The 25971-nt window shown below is 49.0% G+C and overlaps 1 protein-coding gene and 1 non-coding gene across 2 annotated transcripts; both read right to left on the bottom strand.

Annotated features, from left to right (window-relative positions):
* Positions 1-532: 532 nt before the first annotated feature.
* COPG1 (COPI coat complex subunit gamma 1) lies at positions 533-25049 on the bottom strand. Its single transcript, XM_047095339.1, has 24 exons — positions 24917-25049; positions 23948-24000; positions 23439-23519; positions 23106-23177; positions 22918-22997; positions 21330-21405; positions 20963-21055; positions 20470-20556; positions 19028-19185; positions 18803-18936; positions 17506-17573; positions 17077-17265; positions 16049-16144; positions 14700-14943; positions 13805-13880; positions 11323-11426; positions 10738-10863; positions 10357-10425; positions 7263-7405; positions 6782-6953; positions 5977-6074; positions 4866-5004; positions 4203-4301; positions 533-1035 (listed from the first exon to the last, which is right to left on the bottom strand). Exons 1-24 carry the CDS (start codon positions 24951-24953, stop codon positions 905-907), a joined length of 2625 nt encoding a protein of 874 aa, XP_046951295.1. The 5' UTR covers positions 24954-25049; the 3' UTR covers positions 533-904.
* On the bottom strand, positions 22059-22165 carry LOC124525185 (U6 spliceosomal RNA). Its single transcript, XR_006965409.1, has one exon. It is a non-coding gene; the product is annotated as a U6 spliceosomal RNA (small nuclear RNA).
* Positions 25050-25971: the final 922 nt, after the last annotated feature.

The raw sequence follows: 25971 nt of genomic DNA, 5'->3' as shown, positions 1-25971 counted from the left end.
GAGTCAGGCCTAGATTTTAGAAAACAGGCTTTGCAGGCCTGTTTCAGCCATGAAATTAGCAAAGCCGCCTGGCTTGAGTTTAAAAGGGCAGGCCTCCGAGCCTGCTGCCTTGGGTCGTGAACCAAGGATTTCTGCATCTTCAGCCAATAGAGTGCTCTCTAAGGCCTGTCTGTTCTCTGTGCATTCACTGAACTGGGAGCAGGGAAACCCCAATGCACACTCCACCTCAAACCTCATGCTAGGTAATACCCAAGTGATCCACCCAAACCCTCTGCAGCCTCCATTCACCACCTAGAGCAGGAGGGTGGTGGTGAGGATGCCAAGGGCAGGTTCATGACCTCAGTGCCTGCTGTCATACCCTCAGCTCTTGTTCCTGGGGCTTGGATGGGGATGAGTGAGAGCAATCCGGCCTCAAGGTAAGTGCAGCAGCCAAAAGGCTGTGGAAGTGAAGGGGATAGAAGTGTTCTCAGTGGGGAGGCTCAGAAGGGGGAAAGGGGAACCCTTAAGCATGAGTCTACAGAAGTAGTAGTCATTCAATAAATACATGCGGATTTATTTATAGGGATAAGATGGTTTCCTTGGGGATAATTTCAGGAGGAGGTGCGTTTTATTCATCTGCCATGTCCCTACCGTGACAGACAGGGCAGCAGGTTCTAGGACAAGCTAAAATCATCCCCTATTTTAAAAAAGAAAAAAAAGTTACCCCCTTGTCGTCCTGGGGCAGGGGTTAAATTTAAAAAAAAATTTTTTTTTCAGTGATTCCTAATTGTTTTTGAATACAGAGACTTAGGATGGAGTTTCCACTGCGTTCAGGATGAAGGTGTGACTTCTGCGTAGTGTTGGCGGGGGGGGGGGGGGGGGGGGAGAGAAGAGGGTAGGAGTAGGGCCCATGCAGGCTGGCCTCTTAGCCCACAGACGCCAAGATCATGTCTACTGGCAGCTCCTCCGAACTTCTGGCTGTCACCTGCATTGTTACTGTGTCCAAAAGCAGAAGTCGGGAGCGCACCAGGATGTCATGATTTCCCCGGAACACACCTAGAGGGAAGAGAGGAGTACAAGTGTGTAAGGCAGAAGTGAGCTGCAGAGGCTAGGCTGAGGGTGGCAGCTGCAGCAACTGATCAAGGCAGCTGTGGTACAGTGAAATGGAAGGGGTCTGGGAACTGGGGAGCTGGGCTGAAATCCCTCTGAGCCACAGTATTGCCAATTACAAAGTAGAGGAGATACTAACCATTGTTTAAGCTTCTGCCAGGTACAAATGAATTAACGGACATACGAGGCTTCTACCTGACACAGGAGAGGCTCTCATGCATGTTGGCTAAATCTAAGAGCACTGATGGAGGGACAGCCCCTCTATGACAAAACCGCACAGCAGGTGTCTGCCAGACCCAGGGGACTGAGTTGCTTCAGTGTGGCCAGAAATGATTTGCTTGGGGTCCATCAGCTGTGAGCAGGGCACTGAAGCGGAGCTGCCTCCCAACCGTGATTATAAATACTCAGAAAGAAAACAAAAAAAATCTCTGACTTCCTTTTGTTCACAGTTCTCGTGACGACTGTATTGCCCCCACCCCTTTAATTAATTAATTAATATGTTTATCATTTTCTTTTTTTTTTTAAATTTTTTTAACGTTTATTTATTTTTGAGACAGAGAGAGACAGAGCATGAACGGGGGAGGGGCAGAGAGAGAGGGAGACACAGAATCGGAAACAGGCTCCAGGCTCTGAGCCATCAGCCCAGAGCCCGACGCGGGGCTCGAACTCACGGACCGCGAGATCGTGACCTGAGCTGAAGTCGGACGCTTAACCGACTGCGCCACCCAGGCGCCCCATAATGTTTATCATTTTCGAGAGTGAGCAAGCAAGAGAGCGCATATACACGCACCCTCTAGGGCAGAGGAGGGGCAGAAAGAGAGAGGGAGACAGAGGATCCAAAGTGGCTCTGCACTGACAGCAGGGGAGCCCCATGTGGGGGTTCAAGTTCACAAACCTTGAGATCATGACCTGACCTGAAGTCGGATGTTTAACTAAGTCAAGCAGGCACTCCCTTCCCCACCCCTTTAAACAAAGACTTTAGAGACATCCAGATCTAGAGATATTTACATACAAAATGCTGTATCTGGAATTTTCTTTAAAATAACCCAGGGCGGGGAGTAGAATGAGTGGCGGTATAGACGCTGTTAGTTGTTGAAGCTGGAAGATGAGCACACGAGGGTTCATTATACCATTCAGTTTTTGTGTGTATCTGAAAATTTCCATGTTGACTTAAAATTCCATTCCTATTAGAGAAGACCAACCAACCCAGTAGAAAAGTAGAGGAAGGATATGGAAATAATTCACAGAAAAAGAAATACAAATGGCACACACATTTCAGATGCTTAACTTCATCCAATATGTACGAAATGTGAAATAAAAATGACACTAAGATCCCATTTTTCACTCAGACTGTGAAAAATCATTTGCTAATGATTTGATAATATGCTGTGTATATTACTGATAATATATACTGTGTTGTCCACAGTGTGGGAGGAAAGGCAAACAGTTCCTATGGAAGGCAACTAGAAATTTTTACCAAAATGAGAAATGCACTTTAACCTGGTAATGCCTTGGGAAATTTTTCCTATAGACATCCTTAGGGCACACATACAAAATAAAGTATGTGTGAATGTATGTATGTATGTGGTTATTCACTACAGCATTGTTTATAATAGCAAAAGCCTGGAACACTCTAAATGTTCATCAATACAGGCTAATTCTATAAAATATGGCACAACCATAAAATGGAATATGAGGAAGCTACAAAAAAGTGTGAGTATTCACTTTGGGATGATAAAAAAGTCCTGGAGACAGATGGTGTTGATAACCACACAATAATACGGATATACTTAATGCCACTGAACTGCACACCTAAAGTTAAAATGGTAAATTTTACTTTATGTAGATTTTACCACAATTAAAAAAAGAAAAAGAGGAAACTCTATTTTTAATCTAATCTCCACTCCCAACGTGGGGCTCCAACTCATGACCCTGACATAAAGAGTCACATGCTCTACCAACCAAGCCAGCTAGGCACCCAAGAAAACTCCATGTATTGACAAGATAGATCTGTCAAGTGAAAAGCAAAGTGCAGAACAATGTATATACCATTTACACATAAATATCTGAGTTAAAATAGGGAAATGTATACATCCTAGCTTTCATATCCGTAAAATGACTGGAAGGATATAGTAGCATTGTTTGTAATAACAGTGCTTCGGTGCCTGTTGCAAGGAACTGGATGAGAGGCAGATGAGAGGGTCAGAGGGCATTTCACTACTGGTCTTTTTTTATTATTTATTATTTTTTTTTTTTTTAATTTTTTTTCAACGTTTTTATTTATTTTTGGGACAGAGAGAGACAGAGCATGAACGGGGGAGGGGCAGAGAGAGAGAGAAACACAGAATCGGAAACAGGCTCCAGGCTCCGAGCCATCAGCCCAGAGCCTGATGCGGGGCTCGAACTCATGGACCGCGAGATCGTGACCTGGCTGAAGTCGGACGCTCAACCGACTGCGCCACCCAGGCGCCCCTTTTTTTATTATTTAAAAAAATTTTTTTTTAATATCTTTTAATTTTTTTTATGTTTATTTTTGAGAGGGAGAGGGAGAGACAGCATGAGCAGGGGAGGGGCAGAGAGACAGGGAGACAGAATCTGAAGCAGGCTTCAGGCTCTGAGCTGTCAGCACAGAGCCCAACACAGGGCTTGAACCCACAAAGTGTGAGATCGTGACCTGAGCTGAAGTCAGACGCTCAACCGACTGCGCCACCCAGGCGCCCCTTTTTTTATTATTTAAAAAAATTTTTTTTTAATATCTTTTAATTTTTTTTATGTTTATTTTTGAGAGGGAGAGGGAGAGACAGCATGAGCAGGGGAGGGGCAGAGAGACAGGGAGACAGAATCTGAAGCAGGCTTCAGGCTCTGAGCTGTCAGCACAGAGCCCAACACAGGGCTTGAACCCACAAAGTGTGAGATCGTGACCTGAGCTGAAGTCAGACGCTCAACCGACTTGAGCCTACCCAGGCGCCCCACTGCTGGTCTTTTTAACTCTGTAAATTTTCAATGCTACGAATTTGAATCCTCATGTTCCCAGTGGGAGCCCTCAGCCCAGGATGCAGTGGCATCCAGGCTGTGAGCTACCCAGGCACTTCCCATCTAGAAATGTTGCTTACCAGCCAGGAGCAATGTGTGGGTATTCTTGTTATCTGGCACTTTGTCTGACCTCTCACAAGGGTGCATTCCCAGGAATTTCACAATATTGCCCACAGCCTCTGTAGGGAGAAATCGCAGCATCATTAAGCCACACCTCATTTCCCTTTTGTGTCACCACTACTACCCCATCCCCAAAGCCTGCTCTTAAGGGCTTTTTTTTTTTTTAAGTTTATTTTTTTATTTTGAAAGAGAGAGAGAATGCGGAGGGGCAGAGAGAGAGGGGGACAGAGGATCTGAAGCAGGCTCTGAGCTGACAGCAGAGACCCTGATGTGGGACTTGAATTCACGAACCATGAGATTATGACTTGAGCTGAAGTCAGATGCTTAACCAACTGAACCACCCACGGGTGCTCCTCCCCACCCCCCCCAACCCCCACCGCCTTTTTTGAGTTAGTTTGTTTGTTTAGTTAGTAATCTACACCCAACATGGGGCTCAAACTCACAACCCTAGGATTAAGAGATGCATACTCTTCTGACTGAGCCAGCCAGGTGCCCCTCTAAGAGGCTTTTAATGAAGTGGCATCTAAAGTATATGCTCTAGACATGGCCTTGGATCCCTGGGGAACAAAAGTTGGGAGGAGTGAAAGGGGAGGACACATTTCAACAGTAGCCAAGGATTTTACCTTCAAGTGTCTTGATGGTAGACAAGGTGAATGTCTCCTCCTTCTCAAACTCATCTCCTAACTGATCCCAGGCTGCTTCAAAGTTCAGCATCATGACCTTTTGGATGTGATCAGCGACAGTGACTTCCAGATCTTCCAGCTGGGGAGATGGAGGTGGAAGTTAGGCACATACCTCCAGGGGAGTGAGTTCCTGCTCTGTACACCTCTGGGCCCCTGCTCTGAACTCATTCCCCCCCCACTTTTTAATGTTTGTTTATTTTTGGGGTGCCTGGGTGGCTCAGTTGGTGAAGCATCTGACTTCGGCTCAGGTCATGATCTCACGGTTCATGAGTTCGAGCCCCAGGTCGGGCTCTGTGCTGACAGCTCGGAGCCTGGAGCCTGCTTTGGATTCTGTGTCTCTCCCGCTCTCTGCTTCTCCCTAATTCGTGCTCTGTCTCTCAAAAATAAATAAACATTAAAAAAATTTTAAATAAGGGTGGTAGGGGAAAGCTATGTACTAATTCAGAAAGAGCTCTAAAATATAGTACGTGAAAAAATACAACAGCTTTAAAAAATAAAATAAATAATAAATGTTTATTTTTGAGAGAGAGAGAGAGAGAGAGAACGTAAGCAGGGAGGCAGGAGAGGGGCAGAGAGAGAGAGGATCTGAAGTGGGCTCTGTGCCAACAGGGCTCGAACCCATTAACTGCAAGATCATGACCCGAGCTGAAGGCGGACGCTCAACCAATTGAGTTCAACCAATGAACTCATGACACCACGATCAAGAGTCACATGCTCCTCAGACTGAGCCAGCCAGGTGCCCCTACACTATGGTTTTAAGTGGAAACTGGAAGGTGTGTGATGTACACAGTGACCTTTATTATGTAACTCCTGCCTACTCCTCCAAATAACTCCCAAGGACCATGAGTAATGTTTTCCTGTTTGTTCATCCTTGGTTTTTACACTTCCCAAGTTTTCTTTTCTTAAAGCATGAATTCTTTTGAGTTTAAAAACGGTTTCTTTCAAAGAGCCAAAACAGCAAGAAAAACGTTAAGTCTAGTTGTTAGCTCCTGGACAGGGTAGCTCTGTAGCCTCCGGCACAAAATTGAGCCTCCCGACATTAGCTTCTTACCACATATTCATCTTCATAGCCTTCATCGTCGGTCTCCCCAGTGGTGGGGTCACAATCCTTGACAGTGAACTTCATCATGCAGCTGAATGTGCAGGCCACTGCAAGGAAGAAAGCCTGGATGGTCAGGATGACCCCAACCACAGCGGGGGAGGAGTTCCTCCATAGGGCAGGTGGCCTCACCCTGCTCCCCAGGCCTCTATTACATTATCAGTAGCGGCAACCCCACAGATAGCCATCTGACTCCACAAATCTGGACAGAAGGTACCTTGGGAAAGGGTAAAAGAGTCAAGTCATGGGTCTGGGAGTCCCCTCACAGGAAAGGAAGAAAGAGGAAAGCAGGGGTGCTGTAGGATGGCTAAGCCCATGCCACAGTCACGTGTCCATTGTCCACGCCTGGAAAAAGAAGCTGGTGGGTTCCTTGGAAGGAGTGGAGCTGGGATGTTTCCGTGCTTGTTCATGGTAAAATGAAAGAGTACAGGTTGAGGACCAGATAGGCCCAGGTTCTGCCTCTTACCAGCCCCATGAACTTAGGGGAGTCATTTAACCTGACTCTCAGTTTCCTTAGAATTTCCTTAGTCCTAGGAGTAAGAGCAGTACTCATCCCCATAGGTCTTCTATGAGGGTGAAATGGGATGACACAGGACAAGTTCCCAGGACTCAGCCTTTCTTCTTTAACCTTTCTCAAGGTTAAAATCAAGGAGTTGAGGCTCTCATAGGAGACAAATGGTTGGTGCACAACTGGCCCACCCCATCTGGATCCCAAGGCCTCCCAGAAGACCAGGGTGGGGTCAGGAGAAGGGCTCACCAGCTGTGGGGTCTTCCTTGGGCAGTGCCACCAGCGTGTAGCAGGTCCCAGGCTGGTTATAGGGTAGGCTTCGGGCAGGCACATAACAGAGCACCTCATAAGCTTCAGTGGGCTCCATCTGGACTGTGACATTCTCCAGAGTCTGGTCATTGAGTGTGTTTGTGCAGTCAAACTGGACCAGGGAGGAGAGGGATTGCTTAGACACTGCTCTAGGTCAAAGCCCTGCTGCAAAGGAAGAGCCCAGAGGTCCTAACTCACCCCATGGGCCAAACTGACTCCTAACCCAGGTGCCCCTGCACAGGGTCCCTGACCCCACGTTGACACACAGGAGCCAGAGAGGTCCTGGGTCAAGGCTGCAAGACACATACCAGCCGGTGACAAAACCCAGCATCAAGTTGGGCTCCTGACCTATAAGACCCGTCACACTCGGGACCACTCCCTGGGCCCAAGCCTCAGCAGGGCCTCAGCCCTCCCCGCTCACCTGGAACACCATGTGGTCAGTGAAGGTATGTTTGGTACAGCGGATGACATACTCTGTCTCTGACTCAGTGAGGGCCACAGGCTCAGGCGAGGACTTGAAGAGGAGCCCCAGCCCATGGAACTCTGGCACTGCCGCCAACTGTTCTGAAAGCCACAAGCCACACGTTTACTCAGCCTTTCAATTCTCAGACCAACCTGTGATGGTTTCTAATAAATGCTCATGGCCAATTCTCCAGGGCTTTTACCCTACTGAGATGGATAGATATGTATATATGATGACAGGTTACTCGCTATATCCCAAATATACCGATCATTTTCTCCTCTCGCTAACTTTCCTCAAGCTGTACCACGCCCCATGAATACTCTCTTCCCCTCTGTCTCACAAAAGACCTCAGCCGCAGAACACCGACTGGGAGATCCCCAATGGCCTAGGCCTAATCCATCTGGAGACTCCCACAACTTTAGAAGCTCAGCAAGGATTCTTAGAAGGTAGAGATTACGAAGACTCTAAGGATGAGATGAATGCTGTTATCACCCCAGAATCAGGCAAAAGAACGAACTGATCCTACACATTTGTCAGTTAAGACAAAAGGCCAGTACTAGGAGATGTTTCAGATTCAGACTTGCCAAAAACCCCACTTCAGGTGGTATGTGAGTACCTGGGAAGGCCCATCTGTACACCTCAAAGCCAGGTTCCAGCAGTGGGCTGGATCCAGTAGCCCACAGGCCGCCAACGTGGCCCGTCCAGGTGAAGGAGACATCTGATAGCTGCCTGCACACATTGTCTACCTATGACGGCCTGCGGCTACTGCTCTCTTTCCTATTCTATGGCAGGGGCGGTGTTCCTCAATGGATCACTAGTGTCAGAATTACCTGGGGGTTGGGGCTTATTAAAAACTCAGATTCCGGGCCCATCCTAAATACAGTCTATCAGAATCTTTGGGTTTGGGACTCAGGAATCTGCATTTTTTTTTTTTTTTTTAGGAATCTACATTCTTAAGAAATTTTGCCAGCTGATTCTGATGTAAGCTGATATCTGAAGACCACTGCTCTAACATTTTTAACTTGTCTTCCCAAATCAATTGAACTCTATAAGGACAGAAAATGTGCCCTGAGGCCAGGGATCTGGTATTTTGCCCTGAACTTAGAAGGTACTTCACTCATGTTTCATGGATAGAGACAGAAAGTAGGCATTATTATTATTATTATTATTTGGCTTTCTCCCCCCACAAAGAGTCAGGCTTTGTGACTGCTTCAGCCCTCTGCCGCCTGAAGGATTATATTTGATGAATGTGCAGGCAGTGAAAAGCCCAGAAAGAGCCAGCTTAGAAATCAGGAGGCACTTTTGGGCCATTGTGATCATCAGCCACCAGAGTGTTTTTCTGTGGGCATTGATTTCACTGGGATGTCAAGTTTCTAGACCTGACATTTAACTACCCCGGGGGATTCTGCTAGAAGCTATCAGTTAATGCCTCTGAGTTTCCAACTCTTCACCGATACAATCGATACAATAATCTTGCTCACAGGATTGTTGTGAAGATAAATGAGGCAATAAATGTCAGGATCTAGCAAACCTTCTAGAACCGAATAGGTGATCAATAAACGTTAGGTTTCGGAAGACTGCTTAAAGATGAAATTGATACCCTCTAAGAGGCTTAAAAAGAGTCTTCCTTTGAAGCTGGGGCAGAATGGTAGCCTCAAGATACGCACAAGCTAATTCCCAGAACTTTTACCCACATGGTAAAAGGGACTTCGCAGATATGATTAAATTGGATCTTGAGACTGGGAGATTATCCTGGATTATCTGAATGGGCCCAGTGTCCTTATAAGAAGGAGGCAGAAGGCTCAGAGTCAGATTTGAAGAGGCCATGCTGCCAGCTGTGAAGGCGGAGGAAGGGGTCACCAGGAGAGGAATGGAGTCCTCCAGAAACTTGAAAAAGCAGAGACCTAATTCTCCCCTGGAGCCTACAGAGGAAGCTCAGCACTGCCAATACAATGAAACCCATTTTGAACTTCTGCCCTCAGAATTGTAAGATAACTGTGCTGCGCTAAGGCAATAACTTTGTGGTGATTTGCAAGAACAGCAAAGGGGAAGTAATACAGAAGGGAAAGTTTTGGGTGAGGGTGATCCCAGTTACCTCAGGATTCAGATTTTGCTCAATCTGAAAGATGTGTTGATAGAAGACAGGATTCTCAAATGGAATGGGGGCGGGGGAGGATTTAATTAATTAACTAATTTTTATAGTTTATTCTCATGAACCGTGAGATCATGACCTGAGCCGAAATCAAGAATCTGATGCTTAACCAACTGAGTCATCCAGGTGCCCCAGCGGGGGTGGTGGTGGTGGATTTAATTTAATTCAACAATCATTGGGAGCTCACTGTGAGGAAGGAAGGCACTGTGCTAAGTACTACGATGGAGAATATAAAGGACAGAACCTACAAAGAACCACACAGAACTACTTGAGGGAAGGCGGAAGACTGGGAGTAGAAGTGATGAGAACAGGAGATTCTTCATGAAGGAAGAGGGACACATGTCAGTCCTTCATGGTGGGATTCAGTAGATAATATGGTCTGTCGCTTAGATACACAGCCTCTGCCCTTAAAAAGATGCTAGACCAGAGGGACAGATAAACACCCAAACAAAACCTTACCAAACAATGTGGACTGAAGGCCTCTGGAACCCAAGAAAAAGTATTAGCGTCTTTGGACCCCAACTGTGCTGAATCTGACATCAGGTACCGGCTTGGGCTCCAGGGACCTGAGCCCTCAGAACCAAGGCCAAGGGGCAGCTTTGAGCCAGTTTGATGTGGATCTTAATTCCAGCCCCTGCACTTTCTTGCGGTGCAGCCTTAGGCATATCACTTTCTCTCTCTGAACTTCCAATTCCTCCAATACCAAATGGACCCGATAACTGCCACCTGAGGGTCAAATGTGTTGACTAAAGTACTCTCAGGACCCAGAACTCAAGGGTAAGAACTGTCGTTGATTAGGTCTCTCCTAATTCCCCTGAGGAAAGCAATGACACCCCCCCACCCCCAAAGCTGAGGAGACCAAGCCCAGTCCTGAGCGCCCCACCAAGCACCGCTACTCACCCTGGAAGATGTCTTCTCGAGTGGCTGCCACTTTCTCCGCCTGCTTGGCGGCTGTGATGGGGGTGCTTTCTGCAGGAGCAAACACACATGGTGACCAACAACTCCAGTAATGGGGAAGTGTGGGGCTGACCACAGAGCTGTTCCTTAGGGATTATAACTTCCAACCCCCTGAGAGAGTGTGAGTACGTGAGAGAGCGAGTGTTTGTGTGCATGTGTCTCCAATCCTGGAGTCAGCTGTAGAAAGGATTAGAAAGGACTCTTCCATCCTCTTGGTACAAGCCCCCCAATCCTGGCTAGGTTTAGTGGCTTCACGGCCCATGCAGACCCTCCAACAGAGGCCTGGACCTGAAAGCCTCTAAAAGGAGCACAGACATTACTTACCTGTTCTCTGCTCTGCCATGGGCGTGGTGGCCAGGGGCACAGACTTGAGGTCAAAAGGTTTTTCCGATGGTTCTAGAGTGTACTGCTGCAGAGCTCTCTCCAGACCAGGGATGGAAACGGTCAGACCTAGAAGCCAGTGGGAGCGAGGCACTGCCTGAAGGCATGACAGAATGAGCAGCCGGAATCCCCCATGGAAGCCTGTGGCCCTGGGGTCTAAGTTGTATGACTCTAGACCACTGAGAAAACCACTTAACACTTTCTGGGCTTCCACTTTCTCATCTGGATCCTCCTTCACAGGGCTGGTATGGTGATAAAGAGTGACTTATATAAAGGACTATGGGAAGAGAGGTTTTTTTCAATGACTAGTGTTTCAGTTCACTGAGCTACTGCCACCCACACTGGTGTGAACTGCAAGATTCGCAGTCTCCTGAGGTCACAGTGATGCCATGAAGTTGCCATGAAAGTCCAGCCCAAAGCGTCTTGCCTCAGACTTCCCTACCCAGAGAGGGTGTGCCTGCTCTGGAGTGCGGAGGAGGGCCACAGCTCTGGGAGGGGGCCTAGTCGAAGATAGCCAGGGAGACTCACCATTTAGGATATAGCCTGCGTTGAGGGCCTTCTGCTTCTGCTCCAGGACATTGAGATAGAAAGTGGCTCGGTCCCTTACTTCATTGTCATCGTCCATCACGCACCTGCAGCCAGAAAACATAGTAAGCTGTTTTTTGTTTTGTTTTTTTTTAAATGTTCGTTCATTTTTGGGAGAGAGAGAGAGAGAGAGGGAGAGAGCGAGTGCCCACAAGTGGGGGAGGAGCAGAGAGAGACGGGGGACAGAGGATTCCAAGCAGGCTCTGTGCTTTCATCACAGAGCCTGACACAGAGTCTGATGTGGGGCTTGAACCCACGAACTGCAAGATCATGACCTGAGCCAAATCCGGATGCTTAACTGGCTGAGCCACCCAGGCGCCTTGGGAACCCACGGTAGTCTTGACTGTGGCCCCACAGGGGTGGCAGGGGGACACTGCAGGGTTTCATCAGACGGTAGTAAGGGGAAGCAAGTCCCCAGATGAACATGCCTGTGGGATCCAGGCATCAAACACACGGAGGGGCCTATAAAATTCTAGCTCATTACCTAAGAGGTGGCCATATTCATATTCCCCGGGCCCACTCCCTAAAGCCCACCCAGTGAAGGAGGCAATCTCCTACATCCAGCAGCATATGTCAAAGAAGAATTTAATATGACCCAATAATTCAACTCCCAGGCATCTCCTCTTGAGAACTGACAACATACATCACACAAAAACTTGTACGTGAATGTTCATAACAGCATTATTCATGAGAGCCGAAAAGTGGAAACCAACCCAAGTCTGTCAATTGGTGAATAGATAAAATGTGGTGTGCTCATGCAATGAATTATTTGGCCATAAGAAGGAATGAAGTACTGACATATGTTGCAGCATTGATGAATCTTGAAAAAAACATCACAGAGAAGCCAAACACAGGAAAGGTCGCAGATTGTACGACAGCATTTCTAAGAAACGACCATAATGGGCAAATGCATAGGGACATAAAGTAGATTAGTGGTTGCCTAGGGCTGGGGCGGGGGGGAGTAGGTGTTGGGGAGAGGGCAGTGACTACTAATCAATATAGGGTTTTTCTTTAGTACTTAAAAAAAAAAGTTTTTAACGTTATTTTTAAGACAGAGATAGAGACAAAGACAGAGCACGAACAGGGGAAGGGGGCAGAGAGAGAGGGAGACAGAATCCGAAGCAGGCTCCAGGCTCCGAGCTGTCAGCACAGAGCCCGATGTGGGGCTTGAACTCACCAGCCACGAGATCATGACCCGAGAGGAAGTCGGACGCTTAACCGACTGAGCCACCCAGGTGCCCCTTTCTTTCTTTTTGTTTTTAACCCCCCCCCCCCCCCCGCCGTTAACCAGCAAAACAGGCAAGCAGGCACAGCTGAAAACAGCCTCACCAAACTCCATACACTGCAAAAAACCACAGGGACCAAGGATTCTTAATGCTGGAAACTAACACCCACATTGAAAATACTGTCCTAGCCTAATAGACATTTACTCTGCCCTGTAAACACCATGGATATCAGGTTTCTATTGGCAATGATAGAAATGTTTTAAACTTAGATTATGGTGATGGTCACAACTCTGTGAATATATTAAGAAACATCATGTTAGGGGCGCCTGGGTAGCTCGGTTGGGCGACCAACTTGGACTCAGGTCATGATCTCGCGGTTTGTGAGTTTGAGCCCCGCATCAGGCTCTGTGCTGACGGCTCAGAGCCTGGAGCCTGCTTCAGATTCTATGTCTCCCCCTCTCTCTGCCCTCCCCTGCTCATGCTCTATGTCTGTCTCTCAATAATAAATAAATGTTAAAAAAAAAAAAAAGGAAATCTTGTTATACGTTTTATTTATTTTTTGATGTTTACTGATTTATTTGGAGAGGGAGAGTACAAGTAGGGGGAGGGACAGAGAGAGCCGGAAAGAGAGAATCGAATCCCAAGCAAGGCTAGCACAGAGCCTGACGCAGGCTTAATTAATCTCATGATCTGTGAAATCATGATCTGAGCCAAAGTCAAGAGTCAGACACTTAACCCACAGAGCCACCTACTGCCCCAGAATTTTATTTTTTTATTTTAGAGTGAGAGAGTGTGAGTGGGGAAGAGGAACAGAAGGAGAGGCAGAATTTTAAGCAGGCTCTACGCTCAGCACACAGCCTGACATGGAGCTCAGTCCCATGATCATGACCTGAGCCAAAATTAAGAGTCGGATGTTCAACTGATTGAGCTACCCAGGTGCCCTTTATAAGTTTTAAATGGGTAAACTGTATGGCTCGCAAACTGTGTATCAATAAAGCCATTTTTTTAAAAAAGAAAGGCATTAAAAAAAAAAGGAAGAAAAAACTCAACAATAGGCACACCTAGGTGGAGGGATTTTTGCATGATATTTCTCCATGCTTTACAACGCTTTCTATTTTTTTCCCCCTACAATCCATTGTTGTATAACCTCTCCCCCGGGGAACACCGTCACCCATCAGGGACCTCTGGCCTATACTCACCTCTTCAGCAACACCAAGATACTGGGTAACATCTCTTCATTCTGGGCTCCAAACTTGGCCAGAGCACTCACAGCGCCTGTGTTTACGAAGCAAATATAATTTACTTAACCCACCTGACAGCTCACGACAGTTCCAGTACTTGGAACGAATCTTTGGGCAGAAGAGGTCCTGAGTGAAGCAGTTCTCAGCCTGGAGGCCCACAACTGCCTGCAGTGCAATGAGTGGCCCTGGGTGGACCTCCTTTGGGCCTCAACTCCCTCAGCTGTTTCAAGGAGAAGACAGTCCCATTCCTGGGTTCCAGGAGCCATTTCAGCACTGACTACGACGTGGCCACAGAAGCTAGCCACACACAGGCTTCTCACCTTCTGTATCCAAATGGCTTCAATTCAGTTAGCCTTTGTATTATATAAATGAGAAAACGACCCATTACTTAATGAATATTAATTGCTGAAAGAGGAAAAATCTGTCCAGTGGGGGCATGAGAAGAACAGTAAATTTAAAGTTAAGAATATGATGGATGCACACTGAATTGCATACTCACACAAAAGAGTAAATTTTACAGTATGTGAATTATACCTCAATAAAGCTAACCATTGAAAAAATACCTAAACACTTAAAAAAAAAAAAAAAAGCAAGCAAGAGAGAAAAAGTTAAACACCAACATATAGTGAAAGTTAAAAACCAAAAATCAAAAACCAACAATACAAGTCAGAGCTAAGGAACCACTGAACTGGGTGACACGCAAGCATCCAAGATCCTGCCCACAATGTTATAAACCACGGAGCTTGTGAGGCTAGAACACAGAGTGCCTGGGGACTGAGGCTCAGGTCCCTCTGACAGGTCATCTGCTCAAGAAGCAGCAAAGAGCCCCAGTTCAGCCCTGGCTCAGACCCACCTGCCCGGACCTCCTCATGCTCCAAGACCACGCGGTTATAGATGAAGCGGATATACTTGGAGGGGTTGTTGGTCTTGGGTCCCTCCTGGCCCAGGAGATGCAGGATGCGGGTGGCCAGGACGGTGAACTCGCAGTCCTCGATGAACTCGCACAGGTGTGACAGCCCAGTCTCCTTGCTCTCTGTGTTTTCCTCAATGATGCTAATGATGCAGTCCACGATGGCCCGCTTGTACTCAAAGCCGCCCTGCAGTGGGAGGGGTCAAGCTGAGCGAGGAGACTGCTCTCTCCAGAAATGAGCTGGGAGGCCCAACACCTAACCAGGACCAGGGAGGACAGCAGTCCAAACAGAACATGGAGGTAAGGGACCTGGCTATCTGGGCTCTACCTTATTTTCCGTGTAAAATAAAAGGCCTGGACTGAATGCTCGCTGGGGTCCTTCCAGATCTAACAGTGGACTGTTAAATAGAAACATTTTGTGTCTCGTTAAGAATTTTATTTTATTTTAGAGAGAGAAAAGAGCGCGAGCCAGGGAGAGAGCCAGACACGGGGCTTGATCCCAAGACCTTGGGATCATGACCAGGGCCGAAATCAATAGTTGGACACTTAACTGAGCCACCCAGATGCCCCTCAGATCCCTGATTTTTACAGGGAGAAATTGATGTCTGTTGACAAGACCTGTTATGAGGATAAGACTGTGTATGCTGTATAGTGTGTCCAAAGTACTGGACCCATTAGCTGAAGGCTTCTTAAGTATTAGTGCCCTCCTCCAATCTCAGGAGACCCAATGACACCCAAGGCAAGGGCTTCTTGGTCCAAGGGCCACTCTGTGCTGGGGCGAAGGGGCAACCAGATATGTAGGGACCAAATCTACTCCAAAAACCCTTTGCTTCTGCTCCTCTCAATTACCTGGTTTCGTTGAGACATTCAAGGAAGGTAGTGTAAGTGAATCACTAAGACACGTGAGAAACAAAAATAGAACCCAATGTCAAATTATTAGCATCAATTGCAGAAGAAACCAGGCTGGAGGTCCCAGAATGGCCCAGAAAATTTCTACACTAGGCACCAGTAGAGAACACAGGTTTCCCTGACTCCAGCACAAAGCATCGCCTCAGGGCATCTGCTGTGACTTTAAAGCCAGGGTGGTGAGTCATTACTTATTACTGTAATTACTAGGAATTGGTGCATGTTTATATTGTCAGGTCTGTAGGCACCAAGAAATTCACTTGGCCAACGGGTTGATATGCATACCTTCCAAGAAGAGACTCTTGGCTCCAAACTGAGAATGGAGCTTACAGCCAGGTCACTCCCTGCACCAGGAGACCTGGCATGCCCCAAATGCCTGCTCTTACCTCTTCCCGCAGCATGGTGAACAGGAAATTCATGAGCACGGCATGTTTGCGAGGATACTTCTGACATAGGGCACTGATGGCCTGGACCACCACCACCTGAGTCAAACAGACGTGTATGAGCAGCGGCCCCTGCCTCCAGGCTTGAGTTACTTAGTTCACTAAGTGCCAACCAAGTCCTTCCTTAGGCCCAGCCAGGCCCTGGACCCAGAGGGCAAGGAGGTAAGAGGAACTCCATCTCTACCCTCAGGGAGCACGCGATCCCTGAGCCCATCCAAGTAGGGTAGCAGGCACATCAGTCCCAACAGCCCCAGGTCCAGCCTCTGGGTCCCCCAAACTCTGATTTTCTACTCAGACCTCAGGGTAGGTCCACTGGTCCCTCTCCAGCCTCCCTGTTCTGCTTCTCTTCCTACCTCCACCCCCACGATCCCACCTATAGGCTGTTCAGGCTCCTCCCTGGGTACTTTGGCCTGGGCCCTTTCCCATTTGCACACGGTGTCTTTGGCAGTCCTACCTCCTCCCGTGGTTTTAACCTACCTCTTCCATGCCACTCACTCCCAAACCTTTGTCTGTGTCCGAGCTCAAGCCCAATGTTGGTAAATGTCTACCAGACAACTCCACCTGGTACCCACGGCACCTCAAACTCAACACGTCTGCGATCACCATCATTACCTTCCTACCTCCCTCACCCAGGACCTGACTCTCCCTCCTTCCCCAAATTGACCAACAGCACCACCATCAGCCCATACCAGAAAACTAGAAATCTCTGACAACATTTGCTCTCAGCCCTCACTCCATGCCCTGCCACTGGCCTTACGAAGGAACCGTACAGACAAAGACCCCAAGGCTGGATGTGCACATCTCCCAAGGCCAAGACCCGTGAAGAGCGATGTGCCACCTCTTCCACTGAGTCCTCAAGCCCTACCAGGCCCAGGTCAATCCTGGCCTGGGGGCTGGGGAATGTGAGGGAGCAGGCACAGAGCATCTTCCTCATTCCGGGAACGGTGGGTGTTGCAGGCATGCCCAGGCACCTTGAACTCATCTGAGATCTCCGACATGAAGGACGAGATCTGCTTCATGAGGCGATCGATGCTGCTCTCGCTGCCAGTCTTGAGGAGCGTGGTGATGGCCAACGTGGCGATGCTGCGATTTGAATCTGTAACCAGGTTCTCTAGGTCCAGATTGCAGGCTGTCACTGCTGACGGATGCTTCATGGCCACCTGTTTTGGGAGGACAGAACAGACATACAAAGGGACTTCCGTCATTCTGCTGGATGACTCTGGCCTGGTCAGAGGTCCTGTGGATGGGCTCATCTCGCCATCTCGTAGAAAGCAACTGTGATCAGTGTTACACCTTCTGCAGCTCTGGTCAGGGGCCACGACATGCCTCCAGCTGGATCAAGCACCTCCCAACCCTCTCAAAAGGCAAAGTGCTCATTCTGCCCACCCCTAAACTCTCACCTTATTGAGGGTACGGACAGCAGCATAGCGGAGAGCAGCCTTGGGCGAGCTGCAGAAAAGCTGGAGCACTGTGGGGAGATACATGCCACATGTCAGGCCTCCCTCGCCACTCGGCAGCTAGAAAAGCTCAGGCCTCCGGGGAAGGGTCAGGCAGGGCATGGGGGGTACATGAGGGCTATGAAGCTGTTCTGACCCAAACCCTCTGCTCAGCTCATATCCCTGCTGGCACCCTCACCCCAACCAAGGAAAAGAGCTCACGAGCAGAGAGGCTTTAATACGCTTATGAGAGCCCAGTGGATCTCATGAATGACGGCCGCTACTTACTGAGCACCTGCTGTGTGCCAGATGTTGTGCTAAGGAGCTGCTGTGCCTTGTCTGATTGGTTTCTCACAACCCCACAAAGCAGCTATTATTATTATCCCCATTTAACAGATACAGAGACTGAGGCACACGGGTAAAACAACTCAAGTAACTCTAGGTTAGCTACCAGTAAATGGCAGAACAAGGATTGAAATCCAGGACTACCCACACCTGATGCCTGAGTCTTTTACCCAAAGTAAAACTCCACTCCTCTCTTCTGGGGCATGCATGCAGACCAGCAGAATTACCTCAGTCCTGCCTTAAACAACTGCCCTGGTTCCTATGTTGCATGTTCCTATGGTTCCTGGTTCCTATGGTTGCATGTCAGGCAGCAAAGCCCTCCGTGTGCTTTGGCTCTAGGGAAGCCAGGACTCCAACCCAGGCTATCGGGCTCCAGTATCCAGGCTTTGAATGACCCCTCTGAATTGCCTTCTCCTTTGCCTGAGATAGCCTGGCCCCTAGCGAGCATTATAAAACCTGGTTTTATAAATTTTGGCTTCTTCCACCAGGGCCTCTTGCCATCACTAGCCAGCCCAACAGGCTGTAGCATGGATCTGAACCCCACCTCTGCCTCTTAGTGGCGCCCCAGCCTCTTTAATGGTAAGATGGAACTCAAAGTACCCAAACATGATGAGTGTGAGAGACCCTGGCACAGCGTGCCTGGCACCAAATGGGTACTTACTAGGTCCCAATTCCTCTTCTTAACACCCCAACGTGGCCTATCTGAGGGCATTTTCCTTCCTTCCTTCCTTCCTTCCTTCCTTCCTTCCTTCCTTCCTCCCTCCCTCCCTCCCTCCTTCCCTCCTTCCCTCCCTTCCTTCCTTTCTTTTTCTTTCTTTTCTTTCTTTTCTTTCTTTCTTTCCTCCAACCCCCCAGCCCAGGGCCCAGTTCCCAGCAGGCACGGAAGTGTGGGGCCGGGGCGAAGGAGGTGTGTAACCTGACACAGCGGGGGCCAGCTCTTTGGCGCTGCAGCCTGGCAGGTTGACGATGGCCGAGGCGGCTTCGTACACCACCATCTCGTGCTTGTTGCGCAAGCAGCTCTCAATAAAGTCGAACAGAGGGCTGTCACGGCTACAAAAGGACACGGGTGGCAAGAAGTTGGGGATGGCCCAGTGTGGAATAGGGCACCATCGGGCCAAGGGGGACAAGAGCCATTCGTTACCTGCCATCCTCTTCCTCCAGCTGTTTGCTGGCCACCCGGATCATCATGCAGTAGGCAAAGGGAGACTTGAGGCCATGCCGGGTGAACTTGCTGATCATCTTATTGACAGCCAGGCGGTCGTTCTTCCGCACGTGGTACAGGAGCCCCAGAGCATGGTACTAGAGAGCGGGAGGTCGTGGCAGAGTACAGGTGCGTGAAGCCCAGGTCTACCAGCTGTGTGGCCCGAGAGAGGCCTCTGCATCTCTCTGGGCTTCAGCCTTCTCGTGTCTAAGATGGGCATCACAGTAGCTACCTCGCAGAGTGGCTGTGACAATTTCCCCAGATGCTCTGTACGGATGGCCCCGGGACGATGCTCACCACACCACGTGAGTGTTGTGTGTAGTCTAGCTCCTGCCCTCAAGTTCAGCAAGGGCCCAACAGGCATCATGAGTACAGATGTGGAGGGGACAACAGAGACCACAGTGATGAAAGAATGGAAGACCAGGTGTCCTTCAACAAGAGAAAGTGGGTGCCAGGCCCTGAGCATGGACAGGTGTTATAAGGTGCCATGCAGCACACCTCATACAAGACCTTGTAGAATTAAACCTTACGCCACCCCTGAAGGTAGATACTCTTAGTCTCACTGAGTTGCCCAAGGACACATGGCTGGTACTGGCAAAGCTAGGTCTGGAGGGCCCAAAGTCAAGGGATTACCCTTCTGGAGATATAAGGTACACAGAGTTATTTCCTGTTCCCTCTGCTCTTTTTTGTTTCTTTATCAGGGTGGCATTCAAGGGCTAAGTCATGCGACTGTGGGTGCCTTGTATGGGAGAGCCTTCTCTGACACTGGGAAAGATCTTGAGTGGCCACGGCTGGCCCTGGAGAGGAGAATCGGCACAAGGGGTGAGGAAAGAGAAGAGATAAACACACAGGGGGCGCCTACAGGTATGCACCCGACAAGTCAGATGTTCTAGATGCTCTTTCATATTATCCTCACGGCTTTGTGAGGCAGAAACTTTCATTCCCATTTTATAGACAAGGAAACTTGTCTTACAGAGATAAAAGGAATTTCTGGACTAGGTCACTGAAAAAGTGTTAAGTAGCTGAAAGCCCCACCAAGACATTTACATGCATCACTAAAAAAGCCAGCTCGGCAAAGGCTCTCTGGCTGCCTGGGCCAAGTTTGCTATATCCCATATCCCAAAATACAACTCAGCTGGTTATCAGACACTTGAATATTTTAGTTCCAGCCGGTAAGGAGCTTGTAACTTAAACCATCCCAAGTGGTACCCTGGATCGTTTCCCCAAACCCCCAAGTCTCCCCACAATCCAGTGACAAAAGATGAAAGCCTGCTCCTGCTAGAGGACACCAGGATCTCCGGGGTGAGCGTCCATTTCTGAATCACCAGTCCCAGGTCATTTGCCTAAGAATCATCAATATCATTGCTCTGCTCACACCTCACCTGGACCATGATGTTATCACTGGACGCCGCCTCCTGGGCCTCATTCACCCAGCGCTTGACCACGTCAAAGCTGCACTTCAGTAGGTGCTAAGGGCAACAGAGCACATTAAGAGGCGGGCAGACAGGGTGCCCTGCCATCATGCCTCCTGGCCCTGGCTCACAGTTCAGTCCAGCTCTGGGTCTTCCCTCAGACATGGCCCAGAGCCTCTCCGTTGTCCTGGTTCTCTTGACACAGCACACAAGGATGGCTCCCACCCTCACTCTCTGCCCTGGTGGCAGATCTCCCACGAGGCCCAAACTCCCCACAATCTGTCACCCTAAGGGATGGGTCAAGAGTTCCCCAGGCACTCTTCACTGAGAAGGTGGGTGGGACTCTCAGATCTGGGAAGGGATATAGAAACTTTCTTTTTCCTACTGAAAAGCAACTCTGATATTTTCTTCAGTTTCCCAATCTGATGCCCAGGCCCCAGCCACAGGGTCCCCAGCTACATACCAAGGAAGACACCAGGGCAGAGCTGGAGACACTGGGCACCTTGTCCACGATGGCCTGTTTCATGTAGCGCTCAATAGCCTGCAGCATGGTGCTCTGTGGGGACAATGAGTGGGGCAGAAGGGGACCCAATCAATCCTTGGCAACCGTCAGGGGTGCAGGTGATGGGTGGGGAAGAGTGGGGACAGGAAGGAAGGAAGCAAACCTGTTTCTTGTGTTCCTGCACCCTACCCTCATCCCCACACCACCTGGCTCAGTGCTTTGCTCAGGAGACATGGGACAACCTAATGCATGCACAGAGGATCATGACTGAGCCTTGCCCAAGAAGCAGGGAAAAAGAGGAACAGCTCAGCAGGGGCAGCAGACTCACATCAGTGATCTGGCAGAGGGCACGCACAGCCGGGCCACGGTAGTTGTCTTCTTTCCCAGTCATGTCCTTTGTCAGGCTGTGGGAGGGGGAGGCATTGTCCGCGCAGGAGCATGGCCTGTCCTCCCCAAGCCCTTGTCCGCACCCTCTCCTCCCTAGCTCTAGTCACACCCCCTTGTCTGGACTACTACACGAGTCTAACTAGCGTTCTTGCTCTATTCTTACTCTTTCCCGGTCAAACTCCAAGCAGCAACAAGAGAGATTTTTTACAAAACTCCAGACTCTGGGGCGCCTGGGTGGTTTAGTCATTAAGCATCTGACTTCGGCTCAGGTCATGATCTCGAGTCCCACATGCATGAGTTCGAGTCCCACATCGGGTGAGATTGAGCCACGCATCAGGTGAGCTCGACCCCCACTTTGGGTGAGTCCCTCTCTGTCCCTCGCTCACTTGCACCCCCCCCCTCAAAAATCAATCAATCAATCAATCAATCAATCTCCAAACGGACCAGGTCACTCCCCTGCTTGGATTAAAACATTCCCAAGGCTTCCTATTGCCCATTACCATCAAGTGTAAACTCCTTAACAGAGACTCTCCTCTCCGGGCCTTGACATCTGCTATTCCCTCAGCCTAGAGTACTCCTGGCCCTCTCCATCTCTGTCCTGCTATTAATAAGCATTTTCAGAAGAGATTAGTTTTCAGTGGCTTCTTTCATTCTTTTCTTTTTGGGGGGGGGGGATATGGAACACTTCCCGAATTTGCCTGTCATCCTTGTGCAAGGGCCATGCTAATCTTCCCTGAGTTGTTCCAATTTTAGTATATGTGCTGCTGAAGTGAGCACTGTCCTGCTATTTCTTGCTCATCCTTCAGCACTTTGCTCAGACAGGTCTAGGGGGCCTTTCCTGATCCAAATTCAAGTTGTATATCCTTCTGGTCTGTTCTCACAGCCTATCATACTTCCCCAGATAAACTCTGTTATATATTCTAATGCCTGTCTCCTTGGTTGTTTCTCTGGGACTGCAGAGGCCATGTCTACCTTACTTGCTGCTAGCTTCCCAAAGTTATGCACAGGGACTGGTAGATGTTCAAAAAATGCTTTCTAAACCAACCTACAATGGAATGTATAGCATCTCCCCGCCCCCCATAAACTGTGGCAAGAAGAGAACTGAGCTCCAGTTCTTAAGGACAAGGATTATATTTTAGACACACCTTTCCCCTGAATAACTCAGTCTAACACAGAAACCAGTACTTGGGAAGTGAACCTGTTTGTATACCCCCTGCATTCTCTATGTCTGTTTTTCTTGTGTTCTCTCTTGGCACTCACTAAAGTCTTTCGTAAGCTCCAGCCTGGCTCAGTTGACTGAGAGGAATCAAGGCAAGGAAGGGTTTGTGCCTCAGGTAAGGCTAGGGAAACTGCACACTCTAGAGTGCCATGGAGGGGCAGCAGTAACTGAAAGGTGAGGGAGACAGAAGAGGAAGGGGCACCTGACATTATGTCAAACAAAAGTCTCATCACCTGATACACATGAGTAAAAATGGCTTCTGTGTCAATGGCACCCGTCAAAGGAGCCATACACAGACCCGAAGACTCACCTGCTGGTAACAATAATGACATCCTCAGCAATGCAAGACATCTCCTTGATGGTCAAATAGCACATCCGACGGAGTGTGGGCTGGGAAAGAGAGAGGAAAAGCCTATGACCACTGACTCAACATGAAAGCCAAGGTCAGGAAAACTCCAATCCACACAAAGGTAGACCATACTGACTGTGGGCACTTACATCGTTGGACTGAAAGAGCTTGGTCATGGCAAAGAAGGCCTCGGTTGCTTCGGTGGTCCCTAGGTGCTCCCCCTGTTTTAATAAAAAACGAAGTCTCAGCTTGGGACAGAGAGGCCAGAAGGCTCTTCCTGCCAGATCAGCCCAGGTCACATCCACAGACCCTACAGAGGCTCCATCAAGGGCAAACACATCAGAGTTAGACCCTGAGGGAACCCAGAGCTGGGCTATATCCACACAGGAGCTATCAAATACCCTAAGGGCTATGTGACTTACGCTAACACCCCCAACAACTCCCAGCACCATGTTCCCTGCCCCCAAACTTCACTCTCTTACCTGGTTTATGAGGTAAAGGATCTTGGTGAGGATGTGGGCACATTTTCGAGGGTTGATGGGTGTCTCGTTAAATACACGGGCCTAAAAAGAAGAAACCACGAACATTACCTTCTGACTTAGTTTATTTACCTTCCATTGACTGCCTCTCAGGTACATTCAAGCTCTGAGAAGTCCCAGGGTAAATAAATACATTTGCCTGGATAAGCTTATTTTCATAAGGAAAGTTTTGTTTTGCTTTCTCCCTAATTCATCTATTAAGAACTCCTGAAATCTGCCCTAAATATCAGTTAGGGACATGCTGACTTACTAACAGATACTCAATAAACATGTGTTACCTGGAAAGAGAAACACAGAACAACAACAACTGCAAGCGTATTGAACTCTCTCCAGGAGCAAAGCGTTCCTGTCTTTCCAGGAACAGGTTTTCTCCCCTACTGTTCTTTAAACCATAGTATTTTGAGCACGTTGACTGTGAACACTTGGGATGGCAGATGACAAATGACACTTGCCTCCTGGAGTACTGCACTCTTCTCAAGATGCTGGAATGGGTTGGAGCCTCCACCTAAAGTCAGAGAACGGAGAAGAGTGAGTATAGGTTGTAAGCCTGAATTGCATATACAGAGACATAGAGAAGGGAAAGATGTCATTACCGTCTGCTTAGTCAAGTTCAAACTACTCCAGAATGGCAATCAAAGCTCTACAACCTGCATATAGGTCCTACCACTCTACCTCAAACCACTTCCTTAAGTCACCTAGCAACCCTGATATAGTCCTCTGTGCCTCTCATAGCATCGTGTCTTGCATTCATTTATGCAACTTGTACTTAACTGAATCCCTTACAATATGCGGGAACCATCATCTAGTGACTAGGATTTCTTCACAGCAAATGTCACATTTGTAATTAATTATATGTGTCATTATCTGGTTGATGTCTATCTTCTCTGACTTCGCCTGTGACCATTTTAATGTTCCCAGCTCAGGCACTGAGTGTCTCATTTGTTCCACTGCAGTATCAGGACACAGTACAGTGCCTGGAATACTGTAAGCGATCAATACATATTTGCTGAGTAGTGACATTAAAGAGGGTTCTCAGCGCAGAACATTGGCTCCACAGATTATGCCCCATTTGGCCAGTAGCAACGCAGCCCGGCGAATCCCAAGAGGTCACCCGGCGAAAGTCACAGTGGTTCACCAGGCCCTGCCCCTTCCCCTGACAACTGGGGAAACCGAGGCCCACAGGAGAGTGACCCTCCCAAGGTCACCGAGCGAATCGTGGTCCGAGCTTACGAGTGGGGGCAGCGGAGCATGCTCGGGCACTCCGAGGCCCGCCGCTGACCAGTTGCGGACCTTGGCATAAGCCCCTGCCCCTCACTGGGTCTCGGCTTCAGGTCTAGGCAGAGGCCCCGAAGGAGGTACCCAAGGAGGGTGCAGAGAGCCTGTAAGAGGGTCCAGCCTCCCCCAAGCCTACGCCCTCTCACCCGATTCCTCGTCTTTCTTATCAAATTTCTTCAGCATGGTGGTGCCGGCGGGGCGCAAAGCAGCAGCCCTGCGCTAGCCGGGTTCAGCGAGCAGGGGTTGTCCGGCGGCGGTTCCGCACAGACCACTTCCGGCCGGCCACGTCGCCCGGATCTCCGCGCAAGCGCAATCCGCGCTCTGCGCATGCGCACACTCTCCGTCGCTGCGCCCGGCGTTAACCTTTTCCCTGCCGGGGAGGGGCGGGCCCAGGGCTGGGGGCTCGGGGGGAAGGGCGGAGGCGTTAGACTCCGGGCTGACCACCCCAACTCTGCACCTTACGTCCTCCTTATCTGTGCAATGGGAGCGGTCGTTCCTGCCTCACTGCGTTGTGGCGTTATTTTAAAGGGGCTTTCGAAGGTGAGGCCCTCAGTAGACACCCAATTGTTACCTGCTACTATTTTCACCTTTTCTGGGTGGCTTCACTTTGTTTCCTTACCTCGCCTGATTTTTTTTCTCCCTGGCTCGAACCACCATATAACACACTGTATTTTTACACTATCGATTTTATTGTCTTTTATTCACTGTCGTGGTTAGTGTTGGCATACAGTAGGTGCTCAAGTCAATTCCTGTTAACTGAATGAATGCATGAACTTTCTCTTATAATTCCTATCTGCCCACCCCCATCCCTATCACATCTAATCCTCGTGCAAATTGTTTTGTACTTTATTAACTTTCAGGGATCGAAAGTAAAAAGCCAGCATAGGAACTTCAATATGCTTTTAAAATACTTTGGATACTTATCGAGCGCCTACTAGATGCGCCGCCCTAGCGCAGAAGGCTGGAATGGGCTGAAAGGGGAAAACGAAACGTCACCCACAGTTTAGGTCTTCCTGGGCATCTGCGCGGGACACCCTGAAGCTAAGGTAAGGATGGTGCGTGCCAGCGTGCCAAACTGCATTTGGCTACGGCAAACCCGAGTCAGGGTGGCGGAGAGCTGACGCATGGCAGGCAATCGGCTTGCCTGAGGAGGGGGCTGCCCGAAACCGGGCGGGGGAGAAGGAGACCTGGTGAGCCAGGA

Source organism: Lynx rufus, unplaced genomic scaffold (assembly GCF_022079265.1).
Source record: "Lynx rufus isolate CCGP_SWC_20201006 ecotype Redwood Valley unplaced genomic scaffold, mLynRuf1.p SCAF_4, whole genome shotgun sequence".
Classification (NCBI taxonomy): Eukaryota; Metazoa; Chordata; class Mammalia; order Carnivora; family Felidae; genus Lynx; species Lynx rufus.
Note: the sequence above shows the minus strand (reverse complement) of the source record. Positions and strands in the feature narration are given on the sequence as shown.

Bases quoted from the DNA above. Each gene is read 5' to 3' on its own strand.
- COPG1 (XM_047095339.1), bottom strand. From the start codon at position 24,953: ATGCTGAAGAAATTTGATAAGAAAGACGAGGAATCGG. The intron at 16,145-17,076 runs GTGCCTGGGCAT...TGTTTGACTCAG, and splicing joins AGATCTCAGATGAGTTCAAG to GTGGTGGTGGTCCAGGCCAT. The intron at 1,036-4,202 runs GTAAGCAACATT...TCTTCCCTCTAG, and splicing joins CCACACATTGCTCCTGGCTG to GTGTGTTCCGGGGAAATCAT.